Raw genomic sequence first — 22,799 nt, forward strand, 5'->3', positions numbered from 1 at the left:
CTCAGTGTATAAAAATATGAATATAAAGAAGGGAGGATGCACATGAAAGGAACAGTGCTCTCCTTTATGCTAACCTCAACACACTTCAATCCAGTCTCTTTTCTGTGTGTTTATTATGTTCAGAACAACAGAATACACACTGCCACTGACAGCTTTCAAATGAAAAATAAAATCATCTTTCAAGGACAAAGATTTGCTTCATTCTGTCTGGATTATTCCTAAAGCCTTTAAGTGAGACCTGTGGCGCTCAGAGAAGGACAGACTGCAACTGTGTAAATCTTCAAAGACACATTTAAGTGGTTCTATGAAACGTATGAGCATTTCAAAAGGAAGAGAGGTGTCATACACATTTTTCAGGATGCATAAGGAAAGACGACCACGTTCAAAGGCTCTTAGCACTTCGCTGATCTTCATGGGGCTCCTACTCCGCTTATGATTAGTGACATATTGACATTAAAGAATCTACTTAGTTTCCTTACCTCCACATATGAGATGGGAAAAATTCCAATTTTATCTCCCAGCATCCCCTCTGCCCAGTTTTCATCCACTCTGCGGATCACAGTCAGGATATCATCCTGAAATTCAAGACAGACAGGGGCGCTGCATGAGGGAGAACCTAATTAAGGATGCTGCTAACTAAGAGTGTTTCTCATCCTCCAGGAACAAACACTCAACAGAAATAATGAGGTACGAACAATGTTTTATTAAAATGGACATGCCCGAGAGTAAAAACACTGGAGCCTACTGCATGGATTTCAGCTTGGAAAACTACTTAGTAAGCTTGTTTCTGTTTTTGCTCATGTGGCATATAAACAGCTGATGACAGAATACGAAAACATCAAAGTATGACCCAAACAGCTGGACACACATGACTACTCAATTACTGTAGTTAAGCCGTGCCTTGCTCTGCATGGCATTCATTCTGTCCAGCTTAATTACAGTTGTTCATCAAGAAGTCTGGCTCAAAATATAAACCATTTCTCTGGGCGTTTCGGTTAACAGCCCTTACATTCTAACACATGCATAACTTGAGAAAATGAATGCTTAGAAGACAGAGTGTCACTGTAATGAGAGGTATTTTTGTTTTACTACAGTGACCACGTTGCAGAACTGCGGGTGTTGCAGTGCTACTGTGTCTCACCTTGGAGAAGGGCAGACAGTCCTTGTCTGCCTCCTTGTCTTTGAGCTCAAAGTCATACAGAGCTTTGCACTGAGGTGGCGGCTGCGGCAGCGGTTTGATGACCTGGACAAAGTTGGTGGGGAAGAAGCCGTGAACTCCGCCCATCTCCCCGTGGTACCAGTTCTCGTCCACTTGCCGGCGCAGGATGATGATGTCACCCTTGCTGAACTTGAGGTCTCCTGGTTCCTTGCCATCATAGTTGTAGAGCGCCTTGGCACAAGGGAGCTGGGGTACACCCTACAAACAGAGACGGAGCGTAAGATGTACACTGCATTCCAGTTCTGTACTACACGGTTATTCTAACCAGCCGTGTGTTTGTACTGTATTTCCACTGAAAAGAGAACAAAATCAAGTGTAATTGGTATGCATACTGAATTTGCTTGTGAAAGTTGGTCACAGCTTTGAAAAGTTATAACAAACTGCAGTAGTGGAAAGACAAAAATAATGCAAGAATAAAAATAAAAAACGAACTTTCAATCTCAAAAAAGTATCACAACTTTGGAAAACGACTTTGCTTTCCCTTTGTGAAGTCAATGTAGTTCAGGCTTAGTTGCAGGATTCATAAAAAATGAATCACCAACTGAGAGCACATTTTTCAGAGAGGTACTGGAGCAGCTCTCGAGAACAGCTGAAATTGAAAATATCCGAGCTGAGGCCCCAAAGACGCACCACAACAACATAAGACAACAGTCCATATAAAAGCCATCAGATTTCAAAACAGTGCTCACAGTCAGTCTTTTCACTCCCAAATCAACTAGAAACCAGGACCTATGGGAAATAAAACTAGCCTGTTTTTTGGACAGCGCAAACAAAAAGGATACAGAAATCTGTGACTGCATGTTTCCACAGTAAACTGCCCTGTTTGTTCCCTGATAGTGAAAAGATCTATGTTGTGAGTTCACAGTTTAAGTGTGATGAGCCTGGCTGGTTGTGACTAGCTGACTAACGCCTTCAGAGGGCCCAGGGCTCTGTCCCTTTATCTTGCAGAGGAAGGTTTTGTATCTCAGCCTGCTAGCCTCGAGTCCTGAAAGGCCCATTCAGGGAATGACAATCTGGGGAAAGAGGGCCAGCGAGTAGGGGGAGTAGCAGGATAGAGAAGCATCAATGTACTCCATTCAGGGTGGGTGTCCATGAGGAAGGCTTCAGTCCAAACCAGCCCCCCACCATTTATCCCACTGCTGTTAGACATCTTTCGCAGTGATCAGAATCACAAACACTACTAACTCACTGGATCTCAAGCCTTGAACAGAAAGTGTGGAGTCAACAAAGAATATAAACAGTGATAAGAAAATTGGCTACAACTCAGGCAGATAGTGGCAGAGAGAGAAAGTGAGCCAGAGAGAGAGAGAGGGGTTAACGCAGAGTTTGGAGCAGGCTCTGCAGTCTTGTTAAAGGCTAATGAACCATTTAAAGGCTCAGAGGAGAATAAAAGTACAGAATGAGCCGTGATGGTGAGCCAGGGTGACATTACCCTGCTGCAGAGAATCACACAGCCTAAAGCACAGAGCCAATCGCTCTCTGGCTCTGCTGGTCCAGCCTGTGGGGAGAGAGAGGTGGGAGGAGGGGTACTGCAGCCCCCTGCACACTGCACTGGGACTGGGGCTCCTTTCAGGGGAAAACAGGGCTTTTGAGCCCACCCAGGCCTGGCAGGGAGTTTCGTGATGAAAATGCAAATGAAAGTGGAAGCTCTGCCATTTTTGTTGCAAATGACAGATCAGGTTCAAGCTACACAAAGCCAGTGGGATCTAATTACATGGTAAATATGAAATGCTTGTCCCCTTGAAACTGTGACGTTTGTAAGCACTTGTTTGCAGAGCAAGGCCAAGACTTAATAAAACCTTTGGTAACAGCACAGTGTTCAAAGTCAGCATTGTTATGCAATTGCTTTGTTGCATGGTAAAAGTTATTCCACTGATAAAAGGTGTTAGTAAATAAAGGTTCTGCGTGTACAAGACACTGTATTAGAACAATATTTCATTTCTGTAGGCTAGAATGGCAAGGTGAGACTGGCAGGAATTCAAGATTTCTATTGAATTAGTTCAGCAATTATCTTTTTTGAGTGTTGTACTGGATAACACTGACCAAACTCACTGCTGGCAGGGGAATATGTTTTGATCCCACACTCTTACTGCCTACTTCTGAGCTGGTTTTTTGATCTTCTGTCCTGGCATCATAAAAGAGGTACATTTCCATGTTTCACTTGACTTAACATAGTGAGAGAGAGGGAGAGAGAAAATCACGAGAGGCTGACTATTGGGGCCTCTGGATGTAAGAGGTGGTGTGGGTGGGTGATGGCTGGGGGGGTTAATATCCGGTTTGTGTCCATGGAGACAGTGCTGTTGTGTCTGCAGTGGACCTGCATAAAGGAGCACCATCAGTCCTGACCAAACATCCCCTCTGGAAAGGACAGGGGACTGCGCTTCCAACAGGAGTGAAAACGAAAGAGTTGCTACCACATAAATGCTCTCAAAATGTTTCATCTCAGGCTGTTTGAAAGACAAATACACAAATCACATAAACATACAATCATGCACACAGATCCTCCTTGCTTTAATCACTTTTAAACCCTCCCTAGGGGCAGGGCAAGACTATATTAAGGTACATCACTGCATGACAAAGCCTGGTAAAAGACATCAATATGAGACAGACTTTCTCTGGTCTAAGGAGGGGCAAAGCAAGTTTTTTTCCTTCACTGCACCTCTCCAATTGTCCTCATCTGCAGTGAACGTTTATGTAAGTAATTATACAGGAGAATAAGCTACTGTTTTGTTGCTGTATCAGACTTCTAGCCTTAAAGATTTAAATACACAGTATGTAATTTCCACTGCTTGGGATCTCTCAGTCAAAAAAATCAGAGTAAAATACATAATTTGATGACACTGTGAAGTAGTGTGGGACCGTGGGAGGAGCTGTCTTCATTGTTAAACAACCATCATTACCAATGAAAATCTGTCTGACATGACTGTTCACACATTACAGATGAGGTTATGTATTAAAGCTCTGTTCACTTTACATTTAGTTAGATTCACCAACGTCATTCCTAAATCTTGTAAGTAAATGTAAATCTGTAAATTGTAAATCTGGTGTTTCAAAAACTAACCTTAACCCTTAAAAAAATATATTTCTGTCCAGCAGCCCAACTTTCTCGAGGCTGTAGCATTTGGACTGTCAACTAAGATAGCCGACAATGATTTGGTGACACAAATATTTTGGTTCTCAGACTGCTTGACATGATAAATATGCTGAACAGTAAAGCCCATTATCAGTTGAAATGAATGTTTTGAGGATTTAATGCGTCTTTACGCCGTATCAGCTGGAAAAACACAGATTGCGATACAACAGTCAATTAAATAGGCTTCACCAGGCAGCTGCTTTCACAACCTCCTCGCACCACGTTTTGAGTTGTGAAGCATGGCGGCTCAGCGTTGAGCTCTGTCGCCTCACCATGGCAGGGCCTTTCTGTACGGACTTTGCATGTGTTAGTGTGGGTGACCTCCACGTGCTCCAGGTTCCCCTGACATCAGAAACATGTATGTTGGGTCAATTCTCCTGTCAGTGCCCTTGACCAAGGTGCTGTCTTAGAACTGGAGTTGGAGTTTTGTATGAGAACAGTGCCTCCTCCTACTAACTTCAGGGGGGACAGAAAAGTCCCAGCAAAGCACAAGAAGCCAAGGTTCACACATATGAATTCTCTAAATACATTCAGCGGAAAATGTTAGCTCTCATTTTCCTTTGGGGGCTAAATGAGTGGGTTGTGCTCGTTCAATGCTTTGCTGGAAATCTTTACATTGGACAATCCTTAGACCCTCCACTTTTTCATGCTGCAAATGGTACTTCCAAGACTGTTAACCTACCCGTGTGTGCATGAGTGAGAGACAGACAAATAAAAAAAAGGTAGAGAAAGCAAGAGGAAAAGGGAGAGGTTATGCCCACTGTGCAGAGCATCAGCTGGTGTGTGCAATTACTCCTGTACTGCAGATAATGCAATTAGACCTGTGTGCTAAGGGGATTTGGCTGTTATAGTGTTCTCTTCCACAGCACTGGATTACAAGTGAATTACCCCAGCATTCTGCTCTACAGCACAGCCAAATGTCAACAACCAGTGAGCAGACAGGCATAAAAACACAATGCATGCATGCATGCATGCAGTGGAGGACGGAGTAGGTCAAATGGGGATAATTACACTAACAGCTTGCCTTTGCACAGCACTGTTTGAAAGAGGTGTTTTAACCAGCAAATGGGCTTCCTGTAGGTCTGCTACAGACTCAGATCCAACACACTGCTGACAACCAACCAGCTCAAGAAAATCAAAATAAATAATGAATCTGTTAGTCATCAAACATAACACTTGTACGTCAGTTTTGTTTTTACTGGGAAATAGTAAAGGTTACAGGTAGATTTTGCTCCGTCAGCAGTTCAAGGGTGGTGTGTAACCACAGTAGACAGAAACCTTTACCCCCTCTGTGTAAGTGCCAGACATGTCTCCACTCCCATATGGATACCTCCAGGAGCTCTGCAGGGGTTTGAGAATGAGCAGGGGGTACTACAGCCAAAACAGTGTGCCTTGTGTGGGGGCCAAGGGGTAGTCTGTCTGGTTTGTCCTTCTACAAACACGTCCAGGCCAAGACATGTCAGACATTCAAGCACTGGGAGCACAAGCAGCATGTGCCACACTGACCAGGTGGCCATCGGACATTTGTTGTTCATTACCAAGTCACCGTACTGAACATCTTGCCACCAACATCGTGGTACAAGCACCGACACATGATGGTAGTGAGGAATTTGGAAGGCGTGGGCCATCTTGATTCCATTAGAGTTGCATTAGTTTAAATTGATTCCTAATGGCTTTTTTAATGACCACTGTAGAGAGAGCTGGCTTCTTTGCTGCCTCCACCACACTGTCTAAAAACCTGAGGGTTTCTCGGTGTAAAATGCAGGAAATGGGCTACAGACAAAGAGAGGCGGACAAAAGGTGGAGATATCATGTTTATGAAAACCAGCAGCCAGAAAGAGACCCAAATTCAATTAAACTAGCCAAGCACAGAATTGGGTAAGAGATGGTGTACACAACATCAGAGCAGAGGCTGAAATCGTGCACATAGTGGTATTTTTTTAACAATTTTTAAATTTTCTTTGTATTTTTCATATAATTAGCCTGTTTTTCTATGTCTTTTTCAAGGTCAATTCGATATACAGTTCTGGATAAATCTGTTATCTTAATGTTAATAATACATTTCTTCATTGTTGAGCAAAACAATGGTAGTGAATGAGAGCTGAACATCTGTTTTCCTCTTGGGTCTCTGATTTTCCCATCAGATCACAATGGGGTGTGTCCAGTATGTCCAAAAAACATAAACACGAGGAACACCAAGAATGACTCAATCAAGGAAAAAAACCCTAATTAGCACAGGCCACAGACCACCAACTTTCACTCACTGATATTCGAATGATGCTGTCATACAGGGACTTTCAGATGAGCAGCTCTTGTCACAGCAGAACCTCAGAAGACAGCTTACTCATCTGGAGCTGTTGTCTCGCTCTCAGTCTGAGACAAAAGAAAAACTTCCTTTCTCTGGTTTCTATGGAAACTCCACACAGGAGCACTTTTTTTGGAGGCCATTTCTGGGTCTCTTCACAGTTTTGTGATTCTTGTGAGAGAAAGTCATTCAGAATCCGGAGTCCAGTTCTGGGAGAGAGTGCAGTGATGGTGCAAAGGGCACTGGTGAAGTTAATGGGCTACCACCTCAACAAAATAGTTTGACCTTTTGGGAATTACGCTTATTTGCTTTCTTGCCAAGAGTTGGATGGGAAGATCAATACCATGAGAAAGTCTGTTCTGTAAATACGAGACGACAGCCAACAGCCAGAGAGCATAGCTTAGCATAAACACTGGAGACAGAGGGAAACAGGTTCCTTGGCTCTGTCCAAAGGTAACAAAGTCCACCTACCACCATCTCTAAAGCTCACTAAAAGTATTTATGCATAGGAAAAAGTCCTTCTAACACCATGAAACTTCTCCAGCATAGTATAGAATATACCAATTTTTATGTCACCGAGTAAAGCCATAATGTCAAAAAAATCAGCTAACGCTTAAGTGTCAATTAAACTCAATTGTGCGTTATACACTGAGGGAGTTTTTCCAATAATTGTCTGGTTTTATTAAAGCCAGTGTGGGAACTTTTGTAAATTAACAAAATCATTATTGTGCTATGGTAATACTGGATTTGCAGGGTTTGTGCATCAATGGGATAAATTATTGAATTTGGCAGATATTGATTTCACTAGCAAAAACAGACTTTTCCATTTGGTAAAATGTCGAGCCAGAGTCACTTCTTTTCTTAAAACTTCCCATGTTTTTTGTCTGACAATGCTCCACTATGCCAGCAGCAGAATTACGAAAAACAAAAAACACTCAAGCAGAAATCAGAATCAATAAAATCTAAGCAGCACTCAACCCAAGTGAAGCGAGAATCATTTATCTACTTGACTGCATTTTGTAAGGAGGGAAATAGGCAGTAAACCATTCAAGCTTTCCAAGAGCTTTACCCTATTACAACTCGCTGTGCTTGTTTGTTTCCATCACTACATAGCAAATGAGGTTCCACACATTAGTCAACGGGCACGAAAACACTCAGAGCAGTCTGGAGGCCAGATGGAAGCATGGATCACATGTGAGAAGAACAGGAAGTTTTCAAAAGCCCTTGAAACTCTCCTCCTGTTCCTCCTGATGTTCTTCCTTGTTCCTGGGTCATTTCTCAGTTAAAGAGCGACAATGTCCGCCACTCCCCGGAGTGCAAACAGATCTCAGGGGTTAACAGTCACTCGATGACCCCAGCAATCTACAGTTTTAATGCCACCTTGTAGGTGTAGCCTTCAGGCGCATGGGAATCTAGACTATCCCACCTCCAAGAAGAATGGCTTTGATCATACAGACCCCTAAAGGCTGACATGTGCAAAACCAGGAACTTCATTGAGATTTCTGTCTTAAGGTGGTGGAGTCTATAAAAACATTCACCACATGGGCATACAATCGAGACATTACTGAGCTGAGTGCACTTAGTAAGCTATAGATTAGTCATCAGAAAGAAAGCAGTTTAGCAGGAAGGGAGTATGGATTTATGGGAGAGCGTACGCACACACTGTAGAGCTGTCACACATGCGGTTTTCATGAAGCTCTCGTATGTCTGGGTGTATGTGTAGGCTCTACTGTGAAAATGCAATTGCACGAAACCACTAGCACATGAACTGCCACAACTTCTTGTGTAGCCTAATGTGTATGAGCTGGGTTTTTTTTTTTACCTGGCTGGCCTCAGATGAGAGGTAAAGGCTGGTTCTGGGTGGCCCTGGGATCACCCATTCTGCTTGTCTGACTAAAAACTGAAAGAACACAACTCTTTAACTCTGTGCCAGTTCATACACTGGGCTTAACAACGGTTCTCACAGGAACCCACTCACATTTCAGCACATACAGAGAGACCAGGGAAGCTATGCAAACTAGAGAGAGAAGGGGGGAGAAACAATGTGAGATCAAAAGACTGAGAAGGAAATGAGGCAGAGGGAGCAAAACCTGCCATCCAGAACCTAGAGTATCATAAGGTTCTGTGACACAGACATGCAGACATTGGATCAGTAGCCCTAACTAATCTATTATCTAAAGCAATCATGATTGAGACAGGCAATAACTGAAGGGCACACGATGGGTCAGTGATGACTAGCATATGATCAGCGTTGCATTTCTATTTTAAAGTTCTATTGACCAGATTAGAAAATCAGTCAAACAAATGCAAAATGTACTGTATGAGCACGTTAGAGGGCATCGTTCACAATGCAAATGTTTTCCTGCAGTACCACTGGCAGCTGAATAAGCACCTCACTAATCAATCTAACATTTGGGTAGAAGGCATTATTTCAATTAGCAATGTGATCATACCATTTGTCAGGTATCTAATAAGTTGGATGAGCGCTAAGAGAGGACTTACACATCGGAAGTTAGCTTGTATCCAAGCTACAGAGGGATTAGTTCACAGTATCTGTGTATTAAGTACCAGTCAATATGAGCTGAATACTAAGCATTTCCTCACATTACTCTCCACTGTGCTGGTGAAAGCGTGCAGTGTCTGTGGCCTTTTGTTCCTCTTAGTCATTCAGGGTGAGCCACCTGCTCTGCTCTGCTCTCCCTAGGCTGACTTTGATTTACGAAGGGAGTAGCAAGTCGAGGGAAATTTGACAAGGAACTGGACACAACTACCTACTCTATAGTGGCTGAATCTCAAATGAAACCTGTTATATAGGCACTGCTATGTTGTCTCAAGTTATCTTTGTTAAATGTGTGACTTGTTCTCATATGCGTGCCTATCTCTCAATAATCTAGTGTTACATGTCAGACTAGTGGGCAACTGAAGACCATTTGCTTGCATTGGCTGGTATTTGTACGCCTCTCCAGTGGACAAACAAAGCCAGGATATTGACACAGGTCTGGCAGAGGGCCAAGGCACAAACACTGCATCTGTTCTCTGACTCAAGAAGCAGCACAGCACTGACCATTTTTCACTTCCTCAAGAAAGTGTGTGAGAGTGTTTGTCCATTCCACGCTCGACTCAACCCAGATGTAACATGTAGCTGCTAGGTTTCCTTTATGTCCACTGAATGCAAAACGAGGCATCACGTACTGAAACGAGAGGAGTAAATCTGAGGAGCTCAGAGTTTGGGGCCCTTGCTAGTTTCTTGTTCTTCTGCAAAGGTTTGCTGAGTGCTTAGTCCTGAACAGAACTACTCTATTACAGCAATTACTCCATTTAACTCGTTTGTGCCAGTCCTGCTCGGACAGAGCTTTCTGGCTTACCCTTTGCAAAACAAGCTCAGCACTGTGAGTATAAAATTAAGTATTGGTAAGGAATCTATGCTTTTTACGTCTAGCTTGGTGATGCCTGATCATGGCCACATCGGCCATTAGAGGCAGACCCATCAACATGCCTCATAAGACTAGAGATATTTGACAGGCAGACACATTGCAAAAATCCAGGTTGCTGTGGTTACTCTGCCCACAGTAATACCATTAAGCACTGGGGAGAAAAGAGAGACAGATGCTGGTGCCTCTGAAACTTATCAGGATGTCCATCCATATACATGGGAGCTAATGGGCTTTGACACGCTCAGCATGAAGATCACACCTTCCTACCACGGAGAACAGAAATACAGGCTAGTTGGCTCAAACCTGTGCTGACATTTCAACACACAGTGCTGCCACAGAGCTGTTTGTGTACTGACTACACACCTGTGTTTTTGTGGGTGTGCACTGTATAAGGGCCCTCGAGGATCTAAAACCAGGCTGTGACTCATTAAAACAAACACTGGCCTGGCTTGGTCAGGCCAAACTCACAGAGGGCTAGGTTTGTGTTTGTGTAAAACAACTTAGCTCAAAGTACATTTGCCTATAATCAGAACACTCATGATGGGACACGAGTGTGAATGTAGCTCTCTAGTCAGTGCTTGTGGTGGGGTGTGCGTGCAGACAGCATAGTCTGGATGAAAGAAACCCCAAGTCTTTGTCAGTGCTCTCCCCTATTCAAGTCCACTTCAGTAATTAATCACACACTGTCAACAGGACAGACCCCACACATGTGGAGTGACTGAGAAGAGTTCAGTAGCCGGGTTTGCAAGATTTGTGTCATTTTTCAACCATTTACTCCTGCAATTCTGTTTCCCATTGCAGCTCAGTTGTACTTTGTTTACATCCAAATCACTTGTCACAAACAACCTCAACTTCAGACTTCTGGTTTAGGGAGCAAGATATAGTTTCTTTTGATTGAAGATGTGTCTGGGCATTATTACTAATACTGTCCTTATTACAGCAGATAAAAACAAAAAACAGAAACAAAAAAAAACATGATTGCTTTGAATTGAAGTACCGGATACCGAGTATCTTCTCACAGCTGGGACAAACATGTCACTCTGGGGACAAAGGCAGATTAACTGCACCTCTGGGCCTCCAAGAATAACAGGAAACTTCTCAGCACATAGCAGAACAGCAAACACATGCGGCTTACAGAAGAAAAGGACAGAGATTTGAGGAAATCATTTAAAATATTTGATAGAATAATTTTTGGCCCATCTCAGAAGGAGGTCAGAGACCACACATCTCTCATGCAGCAGCAAGGTGAGCCAGAGGCAGCAGGGCTGCTGCTTGAAGATGCATGAATAGCCAGTAATAGTTCTCTGGTCAGAGGTCAAACAACTCAAAACGAAACTCCCAGCAAATCATGATTCTGCCTTAGGGATGGGAACTAAACACTTAACATGCCAGCAGTCAAACGGCCCATGGATGACCAATCCTGGCCTACCAATCACAACACAGGGTGAGAGGTCAAACTGCTCTGTTAAGGCCAGGCAGGTATTAAGAGCATTTTGGGAATAAGGGGGGACACAAGGGGACAAACGTTGTCAAACAGCTGACAAAACAGTCAAAATAATAAATTCCACTGAAAACATTTGTTTTTGTGTCAACCCCTATCACCCAGGCCAGGAAAAATTACTGGAATGACTGGTATAAGATGGATTATTATATGATGGCAAGCACAGTCAAAGTGGTCTGTAAGACAAATTATTGATAAGTGCTGGTTCTTGAAATATTGTTCCTGAAGAACCTTGGATACTGCTTCACACATATAAAATCAGTGCTGAGGAAAGACTGCCAGCGGCCCCCACAGGTGTGATAGGACAGCCGTAAAGAAGGTCATGGCTGCTTCCCTTACTACTGTCTTGCTGACAGACTTGGCAGGAGATGAGATATGGTCGAAAGAAGAAGGGGGGTGGGGGCCATTGACAAATGCGACATTTTTAGCTGGTGGACCACCCAGAATTCAGTGTTAAATGCACTGGAAATAACAACAAACATTAAAGCATCTTTGTTAACAAAACCTACAAAATAAGATTAAATGTAATCCTGAGCTGACAGAGAGCTAGGCAGTCCAAGATGTACAGAAAGTTATGACCACATGGCTAGCACTTTGAAAGAATATGAAAAGATGTCCTGCAACAAGATACAACTGCTAAAGCTGAGTCTGCCCTGGGGCTTTCAGGTGCAGAGGCACATCACTGCAACTTGATTAACAACAGAAGTACAGACTTTATGAATATGGCAGATGCAGACCTCTACCATCCTTTTAAATCACCATATTTACTTGTGACTCAAAGAACAGCACTGCATGTCTTACAGCAAAAGTACACAGGAATACATGCTGATACTTATAGAAGGTTTACTGAAGGTGAACGTGAGATGGCAAGTGGAACGAGACTAGACAAGCCCAATGTTTAGAGGAGAAACAGTGACCTGCTACTACTCATGGCATTCCTCAGAGACTCACTCACACACTAACACAAAACATCCTACTCTGTCTGGGGGAAGATGTGAAAAGGAGACAGAGCAAAACAAGTCAACTCTTTCCTCTATCTGTCTGGCAAATCTTAAAAGCCCAGAAAGACAACACACCCTACGTCAGCAGGGCAGAGTTACAATACAATGAGGAGGCCTTGGCTGCACCTTAATCACATGATTAGGTCTTTCAAACTTCTCCTTGGAAATCATGTAAACCCATACATGGAGGACAGTACTCCCCACAGCATAACTGTCCATTTACTCATTCGCTGTATGTTTTCCAAAACATATATGTTCATCTATGTATCAGTGCAATAGCCTGCTCACCTGTTCAAGGTAGGTACCTCTCCTCTTGCCGATTTCACGATGGGATAAGCTCCGCTCCATTGTGAGTTTGTACGTGATGGGTGGTAAAGGAAATGAAAGAAATACATTTCAAACCTTCTGGGTTGCACATCTTGTTGCACCTATAAGTTGGTGGCGTGAAACTCTCTCATTAACCACCTGCTTCCAGGAAATTTAAGGTAAGGACACAGTCAGAAACCATTCATTTGAAATATAATTTAGAATCAGGCTGTGAAAAACTGGACTCGTCAACAAGAAACAAACTGAGTGAAAGTGCATTAGGTAAGTGTGTAAAAACACATAATGGCAACCACAGACGCACAGGTTGCTTCACTAAATAACAAGTGTTTTGTTTCCGCTGAATGAGAGTCAGCAGTCAGCAGTAAGAGGAGAACGGGGAGCAGTGCCGACTCACTGTCTAATAAACTCTAATCTCATTAGACCTTTAACAGGCTCCAGTCTGGATTTAGACAGAAAGGAGGGAGGAGGTACATTGAAATATGGGAAAAATACAGCTTGTGACAGTGTCTCATAAGAGAAAATTACAGGTGGCTCCAAAATCCCTGACACGCACTGTCCAGAAGGTCACGGCTACTTGTAGACCTCCGTGGGAAATACAGAGGAGGCAAGAGAAAAGTGTGAGTGTGTTGAGAGAGCAGGAATGAATAGACCAAAGCCTTCTTGAAAAATTCCCAGTGGAAAGCAGTAAGTATGTGTTTGCCAGTATGTGGGCAGCGTGAGGGTGTAATGACGGGGTTCTGTCGCGCAGGCAGAGGTCAGCCAGCCGGCCAAGAGGAAAGGCTTCAACAACAATATGATGTCATCAAAGAGGGCCAGCGTGACTCATCGACCTCAGACGAGGGAGGCGCACAGGAATTTTAATGAGATACCGCTCCATAAGGAACCCATAAACAACATTCTTCTTCTCTGAAGAAATAAATCAACTACAAAGAGAGAGGACAAAACACACCGCAGCTTTAATATAAAAATAACTGGGAAACAAAAAAAAAATAATGTCTTGAGGGTCGCAACATGAGAAAACTTCCCTCAATCAGCGGCAAATAATACTAAATTAAGATGCTATGTTTCGCTTCCTGTTTATTTAGAATCATTTCTGCGGATTTGAAGATAATGAAAAGTAATGGCAGGTGAAGGAGGCCATCAAATGTAAGAGGCCTGCAAAAAGGGAAAAAAACCTCCGCTCTCATTACCAAAGAAGAGACAATGACCTAATTACATCCCCAAGAGCTTAGAAAAGAATAGAGTCTCATTTCCCATCAACTAAACACACACAGACAGACGCACATACACGCTCACATCCGATAGGTATTTGAGTGAATATATTATTCTTAATTAAAGCCTTATTTTATTTATACATTTATTGCTCTAAATGTAAGCCAAGCTGTGGCCTAAGCACAACACCATTAAAAAGAAGCACTAAAGTTTTATGACAAAGGCAGAAATTATCATAAAAGAAGCTATATTTTGAGTCTGTGGGAGTAATTGCTCAACTCTCCAGTGGACCATAATGATAACTGAAGACATCCCCAGAAATCCTCTAATTCCTCTCCCCCCTCCCTCGTTGGCTCCGACCCCTGACTGCCATGACTCCTGAACCCTGACCTTTGACTTCCAGACAGCTCCAATGGCTTTACTCGCTCTCACGCAAAAATACCACTGAGCTATCTGTTCTCAATCTGTGTGAACAAAATACTGTGTTATATGAGTCAACAAGGCCAACGGGAAGACAAAACATCCATGTAACGGAGCACCATGGAGGTGAGTCATCAACTTGACTGTGAAGGGCCGGACAACCACGGCACTACACTCAAGATGTGGCTTTTCATTCCCATCATCAAAGAGATGCCGGGCCAGAGTGTCAAACAGCTGCAAGCAACCCTGGAGATGACAAGAGGAGGGGCAGATAGCTGACTGTGCAAGGTTACACACTAAGCATTTGTCCCTTTTGGTCGTGACACCTTCACTTAACACTCATAAGCTTCTGTGACTGGTAGCCTTCCATATACACACTCTTGGCTACTCTACACGTGTTGGTCATTCAGTAAGATCAGAGGGGACCCGAAACAAAACCCTGTTGTGCATCTGTCAGGCTGTCCCCACCGCCTCCCCCCTCCCGGCCATTCTCTGGCCATATAAGAATTGGAGGTGGAGCTCTGCTTGAACAGGGGCACTGCACCAGAGGAGCTGCTTCAAGCCTTCAGATACCCCAAAAATCAGGGGAGAGAGGACGAACAACAAAGAAGTGGGACTGAGGGTGTCACCCGGGGGCAGTGAAGCGCTCAGTCCCCATGGAGCACTGGCCAGAGATCAGACTAGGCAATCAGCAAGAGCTTTGATCTCTGTCTTTTATGTTCTAAAAACGTCACACCTGCACAGCCATGTCTTTTCTTGTCCTCGGGCATCAGTGGATGCCTTGTGATGGCAGAAAAGACTTGAGAAATGCCATTAGTCAATAACATGACATTGTACAAAATAGTTGGAAATGCAAGGAAAATAGGAAATGGCATTTTAATGCACTTCACAATTATACAGACTCAGACAAAACACCTTCATATACTGTGTGCATGGGGGAGGACTGAACCCTCTGAGCCTACACTGAGAGATTATAATCAACTGTCAATCTTAAAAACCTGAAATAACGTGGCAGTTTCAAGTGTCCACCTTTTAACTCCAACAAACAGGCTTTGTAGAATCGAGGGAAATTCCACGATGCACAAACAGCTTTGAAATGAGCACGTATCCTCTGAAGTGATACTATGGCAAATGAGGCGGGTCCCCCAGTACCGATTTACAGCGAGGTCTCTGATCTTGGTACCTGCATGGCTAGGCAGAGGCATTATCAGCGCTTTGACATTCCAGTGATTCTACACAAGACCTTGACATCTTTTCATCTAAACTATCCTCCCTGCGTGGAGACCAGAGACGCTCAACAAGGGGCCCGTGTGTTGTCCACATTTTTTTTGCCCTCTCCCTTTTTTTGGATCCATGCAATGATATTAAAGCAATACCATCACAAATACTACCTTCAGTGTGATGTGAGTGTAAGTATGAGCAAAAGATTTAGTTTAGAATCTTAATCTTAATAATCTTGATTAGTTCTTTGTAATATTAAGGTGTTATATTTTCTAGTGTGTTCCCATATTAAAAAGTCCACCTCAAATAATCTGGGCAGCTCAGAGAAAGTAGAACATTAGTACACAAACGTGATTTTGAGTTTTATAACTAATACAGAGACACAATCATTAACTGGGTATTCTCAGAGGAGAGTCTAAAAAAATAAAGACAATAAGCAGTTCTTGTTAGAGATACAGATTAAATAAACAGCATAGAAACAGCACAAATATACCAAAGCAAGATATGCTGTAACATTCATTGGCCTCAGCACCTGCTTTCATCTTGCCTAACTGTTAGGACAAAAGCACATTAAAATCAACCCCTGAAAGATAAATCTAAGATATGATTTTCCTATTTCCATATCTGTTTAAAAGCTCATCTCTGTCTCACATCTGTTGAAATAAAACTGCTGAAACTCAGGCTCCCAACACGTCACAGTTTTCTCCTGCTTCTTCAACTATACATTACAACTCCTCTCAGTACTGCAGATAAAACCACCCTGTAGTCCCACCCTGCATTTCTCACGTACATTCACAAGCAAAACTACAGCAGGGATTCCAAGTACAACAAGAAAGACTTTGGCATAAGGTACTGTCAGCTGCTAAGAAAGAACTGAGGACCTTCTAACAGGAAAAGCGCAGCTGCAGTCCGTGCAGAACAGAATAATTTGTTGGCTCAACTATTAACTGCTCTCAATCACTGACATTAGTAATGTTGGGCTGCTAGTCAACTGGCTGGCTTTCCGATCACCATGATAACAGTTAATCCGCAGCAAAGATTAGAGAGCCAGTAATGCAACATGCTGCTTTTAATCCACACAGATTTTCTCTGTTTTGTTTCAGTTTGACCCTAACAACGGGAAACAGAATCATGCTCACTGATCCATGTTCATTCACAGTGAGTATACTAACCCGGACAAGGGTGCTCTTAGCCTGAGCTCGCTGGGGTTGTGCTCCTGGGGTGCCCTGGTCCCTTGTTCCACTGCTGTGCGCTCTGGCCACGGCTCCTCCAGACGTACCATTTGTGCAGACTACTGCCCCAGGACCAGCCCTTCGAGGCCTCTGCTTGATGCCATCCAACAGCCGCACAAGAAGGATGTTGCTGGGGAGTTCATCCACGGCACACTCCACCAACGTCCGGCACTCTGGGCAGCGCAGCTCTCCACGTGAGCCCAGGATGCCTTGGAGGCAGCGACGGCAGAAGGTGTGCTGACAGGGGAGAACCTTTGCTGAGGCATCCAGTCGCTCCAGACAAACAGGGCACTCAAGCAAATCCAACAATACTGACTCGTCCATTCTCTGTGTGTTCTGCCCCCACTTCAGCAGAAAGACATGATGCTGACAAGGTTTCTGTTCGTAGGCAGGACCAGCTCTGTCACGTCACTCCCATACCTCGGCTGTGGCCATGGCATCGGCATCAGCTACAAACCAGGGTCAACACATGCAAATTAATCAAATGCACACATAAGAAGTAGCTCATGGTATGCATACAACAGCCATCACATATAGCTGAAACAGGGCAGTGTTGCTTCATTTATTGATCATGGGAAATATTATATGTCAGTTGGCACAGTTAGAAAAACTGACATTCACGACACATTTAATACTGTAGATTAGTGATGAGCTGGTAAAATAAAGCCGCTGTCCTCCTGTCTGCCATTAGATTAACGACTACAGGGTTGAAGGGCAAGTTAATCTAATTTACTTCACAGCGGATAATTACACCTAGAAACTGTAATCTTGCGGATCCTTGGACCCTGGAACATATGTACGCTCAACGCGCCATGACAGCGACAAAAGGAGAGACGCCTCCAGCCGCGGCGCAGCAGTGACAGACTGTGATTTGTCTCTCCAGAGAGAAAACATGCAGAGAAATCTATCGGGAACGGCAACAGCTCGCTATGTCTGGTGATCAATTAAAAAAATAATTAAAAAAAAAAAAACAACTACCAATCAAATCAGCCTGATGTAACCCATCTAATACATGATGACATTTCCATGATAAAATCCAAGTCTTTCAAGCTCGTACAGCTATAGTGAAACATTACTCGGGGAGAAAAAAAATGTCAATATTACGTAACACTTAACAGCATGAAAAACGTGTACCGATATTTACCGGATACTTTATGACAGCAGCACTCAGCGCAGCAGTGTTTTCTGGGCAACATGAAAAATTAAAACTACCAAATGTAATGTAAAGTTTGCTAGCACGGGTCGCTGGCTAGCGAGGGGCTACTTTAAAGCTGCCACCTTTTAAGCAACTACCGTTAACAATTAGAAGTTTTTACAGCACCCGTACTTAGAAAGAAAATGTTTCCTATAACTTCTTCGACGAAATCAATTGATCTACAACACTTAAAAATAATTCGTCCACTTAATGAAATTCAGCTTACCTCTTCCAAAACAGGACTCCTCCTCTTGTTGCTCCGTATCTCCCAATTTTTGCTTTCTTGCTAACGTTTACTTGTTAGCAAGCTACCTAGAGTATACTAGCCACTTATCTGGAGTATTCGACAAATACTACTCTTCTTCCAATATATGTTTACTTTCGAGGCGTACAATGTTTAGTATGAACATACCTCTGTCAGATATTTAAGTAAAACCTAACACGAAAAGGACACAGGCGACACAACGGAACTCCAACTACAGCGAGCGCCATGCTAGTACGCTACTTCTGTTCTGCTGGACTGTGTTGCTGGAAACAAGCGGAGAGGGGGAGGGAGTGTGTGGGCTTCAAGTGCTGTCGGGAAAGGGAGTAATTACGGGGGGGTGAGTAGTAAGTACACACGAACGAGGCACCAAATTACATGAACTGTGACGTTGACATACACAACTCTGTGTACAGTTTTAGTAATTGATATAGTTGATTAAATTTAAAATTTTGGCTGGTTAATAAAACAGCAAATACTGAACCGGCGTGAACGCCCTCTGTGTTCTGACATAGCAGCACTGGTCATCACTGACAGTGATGAAATGATGGCGAGTGACAGTGATTCACTGTCTCTCGCCATCATTTCATCGTGATCGAAGCTAACAACTTAAATAAACAATTACTTTGTGTCATTATTGCTATTTATCCTCCTCCTGACACAAGTGCTTGAAAAGCCAAATTGTACTGAAGTCTACCACAGTGGAAAGTGGGAATTTCCGAAGCCCGCAGAAGGCGTCATCCAGCGTTGTCAAACGGGCGTGAACTGAATCGTCTAATGATCTATAATGATGTGTCAAAGAGCAGCATCTTTCCCAGGCGGAGTGGAAAATAACTTGGTTTGCATTTCATTACTTGGCGACACCAGTGAACATGTTGTGCGGTTAGCTGGAAGCCAGCTCTCCTGATGCTCTATTAAATAACACAGCGACTTAAATTGTCTCCAAAATACGATTTTTTTTCTCCCTGTTGCATTTGAGCAGCATGTTCTGTTCAGCTGTAATCCTCAGATATTGTTCACAGATGTACTGCTTTGTCGTGTGGACATAATAAATAGCTATAAGTGGTCTACTATGAATGGAAGGAGGACATAATCTCATTTCTGAAACATACCGTACCTAAATGAATACCAGAGAGTGAATAGGGACATCTGGTGGTCACATTTCCCAGAAATCATAGAGAAAGCAAGCACATTTTCTATACTTATCACTTTTCTTTAGTAATAGTTCCAGGCACAAACTAATGCATAAATTCCACATTCAGGATGCTGATGTTAAAGTATTTTCAGTCCTTATGGTGGCAGCTATCAGTAAATTGTATCTTATGAAATTACAACTGTCGGTTTAATGTGATTTTTACATTGCAGAAATTTGATTACTCTAAAACACATTACAACAGACAAGCATCCAGCCTTGGATGATGCTATCCTGTATCTTTTCTCGAGGCAAAAGCAAACGGATGGACCTGTCACTGGCAAATATAAAAATAGAGAAGAAGCCCACAGGGGGAGAGGGAGAGCACTTTTCCAAAGGCGCTGCTTTTATTACAAAAAGTACATTTGGAAGAGACCTTTGACTCCTAATAACCTTCACAGCAGAGGCGCAAAACTGCGCGAGGGAAAAGAGAGCAGCCAGACAATAAACATGTGATTTATTTTTATCTCATGTGGAGGACACTGCATATTGAGCAAGCAGGAGAGATGAGGGAGAGGAAGAAAAGGGCAATAAAGAAGGAGATTTATATGGAGGTGGCTCTCTTCTGTCACACGTGATCCTTGGGGAGCTGGCAGGAGCCCTCAGGTCATATTTCCTCACAGCGAAGAGGCAGCGAATCCGCCCCTCCACCTCGGCTGAGACAATGGCCCCTGCCCTCCTTTTATGCTTGACCCCTGTGTATTACCACACACTCGCATTCGGCACACATTCCACGTTGTTCGGCGAAAAGGCTTCAGCAGACATCGGTTAATGTTATTCGGAGAGGCGGCAGGAATGATTTGTAGACTTTGAAAGGCAATAATCTCCCATAATGACTGCACCTGAGGGCAAAAACAAGCTCTCTGTCCACACACCCTCATATGATGGAGGTGACAGCTGGGTTACTGCCTATAAATGGGGACAAGGAAAGCAGGAGAGGACATGACAAGACATATGTCCCAATTTCCATGAAGGGATAAACCTTGACAGAAATATTGCCCTCTCTTGTACACTCCATTACTGTAAATAGATGTCCAGGGTGCAAAGTGTTGAAATGCAGCAAATACCAGAGCGGAGGACCATTTTCAGGAGCTATCATTCCAGTGCTGTTCAGCGTCTGACAATGCTTCCTAATTCACTTTTTAAAACAACAATGTCTTAATCTGTCTTCTCCGTTGCTTAATATGCATTAAGACCAGGACACTCGCGACCACTGATCTCCATTTGAATTGCTTTGATAAGGCTTTCAAACTTACTAAGTCAGCCTGAGGCAACCTGCTTTCAAATTAGATTAGGGACCATAGCTGAATGTCAATGAACGCTGTCTGATAACGGCTGAGTGCATATGTTTCTCTGTGAGGTGATTTTCTTCCCCTTTGAGGGCTGGGATCAAGCCAAACACAGGCCTTGTGGAGAACTCAAACCAAGAATTGAATTACTTTCATCCCAGGTGTAATGTCAAACAGAGAAAATGAGTTAGTGCACACGAGACTGATATTATGCACACTGCTATTTGTGTTTACCTGGATATATTTTGGCAAGTCAGAAACACATTTCTCGGTCAGTCATCCTGAAAAATGACATTCTGATGAAACAGACATAAACAAAACCAACTGCTCAACTCCAAACTGAGCGTAAAATGTCCTCTCTCGTTATACTTCAAAGAAAGCCAGCAGCATTTTGTCTGAACGCCTCATACTCTCATCACAGGCGTGAACAGACAGCTGCCTGCCTTCCTGTGCCGTATATACCTCTGAACAAGTAAAATGCAAATCACCTCTGATGTAAAACTATCACCCATGCATAATACAAGTCACATAGCGGGACTTAAAACAGAATTGATGAATCTGAAATGGAACAACAGACATAACGCCATCACGGAGCATAAATTTTGAATGAATTGCTCCGATGCGGATGGTATGTAACAGCTTTAAGTGCTATTCCTCTCGGGCTCTCGACAGCCTAAATAATGTTAGAGTGGGTAGTATGGAACGCCACAAGCCAAATGTGTGTGTTTAAATGGCAAAATCAAAATTCAAAATACAGCTGCAGGCTGGGAAGCAGCTCAATCGGCCAAAATGAAAGGTGCAAGCAGAGTTTCAGGCTCCACGAAGGTGAGCACGGTCGCTTCATCTAGTTAAATTCTGTTTAAATCACACACGTGTTTCTTCATCTCCAAGCATGCGGCATTTCAATGATTGCACTCTCAAAGTTCTGCCATTTGTCCACCCTTGGTTGGGTTTGAACAAACCTCAGAGGGGATGTTCAGGAGGCGGTGCAGGATGTCTCCAGTGAGTTTAATCAGGATCGCTCGGAGGCACCTTGAGTTCTGAGCGAATATGTGATTGGTCACGGCCACTTGCACCAATCAATACGGCACTTCAGATTCTGATTAATATTTGCCCCCAGAGGATGTGCGCCTAATTTGGTGAAATTCTGTCAACTGGGGTTTGAGGTACACACTTTTGGTATGTGCAGCGCCCCCTACTGGTTGGGCTCAAAACACTTTGGCGGGCCCATTCCCAATCATGGCCTGAAGAAATGTGCTAAGATTTCTGATGATGGACAAATTGGCCCTGCCCCTTGGTGGACGGCGGCCATGTTTTTTGACTAATCTTGCTAATTCATGAGAGAAATTAATGTCTCAGTCCTGCGATGCTGCACCCATTTTGGCGCTGATATGGTGCTGATTTTTCATTTAAAAAAAAAATCCAAATGGCAGATTTTTATGGTTCAAGAAGCTTCTTTGTGGAGCACACTGTGCTGCACATGTTCGTCAATCTACGCATGGTGTGAGGGGTGTGGCCTGTCAATTCAACGCCAACATCGGGCCAATTGGGCTCACATTTCTTGAGAAGCACTCACATCATTTCCAGTTGTTGGGCTGAGTTTCATGTTTCAAGCTCATGGCAATTTGAGCTGCTGCAGCCGGAAAAGGTAAATGCTAAATTACATAAATTAATAAAAAAAATATTAATAAGAAACACACACAAACACAACACGGCTCTGTCCCTTCAGGGCTTGAACCATGATTACATCAATCATACAAAGCATTAAATAAATGCTTTTTACGTCTTTACAATGTATTCTCGATACATAACCCTGCCACCTTCAAAATTAAATCTAATGTGAAATTGAATTTTCA

General features: G+C 43.2%; 1 protein-coding gene across 2 annotated transcripts in view; it reads right to left on the reverse strand.

Annotated features, from left to right (window-relative positions):
* Positions 1-18,722, reverse strand: part of sh3rf1 (SH3 domain containing ring finger 1) — a 29,748-nt gene extending 11,026 nt beyond the window's left edge. Inside the window, exons 1-4 of one of the 2 annotated variants that reach the window (XM_076726719.1) lie at positions 18,427-18,722; positions 16,946-17,454; positions 1,142-1,417; positions 480-575 (exon numbers count right to left, since the gene is read on the reverse strand). In XM_076726719.1, the coding sequence (XP_076582834.1) occupies positions 480-575; positions 1,142-1,417; positions 16,946-17,329 (756 nt within the window). In that variant the 5' untranslated portion in view covers positions 17,330-17,454; positions 18,427-18,722. The remainder of the gene's footprint in view (positions 1-479; positions 576-1,141; positions 1,418-16,945; positions 17,455-18,426) is intronic. The other variant, XM_076726720.1, reaches the window with a different exon arrangement.
* Positions 18,723-22,799: the final 4,077 nt, after the last annotated feature.

This window comes from Chaetodon auriga, chromosome 3 (assembly GCF_051107435.1).
Source record: "Chaetodon auriga isolate fChaAug3 chromosome 3, fChaAug3.hap1, whole genome shotgun sequence".
NCBI classification, from domain to species: domain Eukaryota; kingdom Metazoa; phylum Chordata; class Actinopteri; order Chaetodontiformes; family Chaetodontidae; genus Chaetodon; species Chaetodon auriga.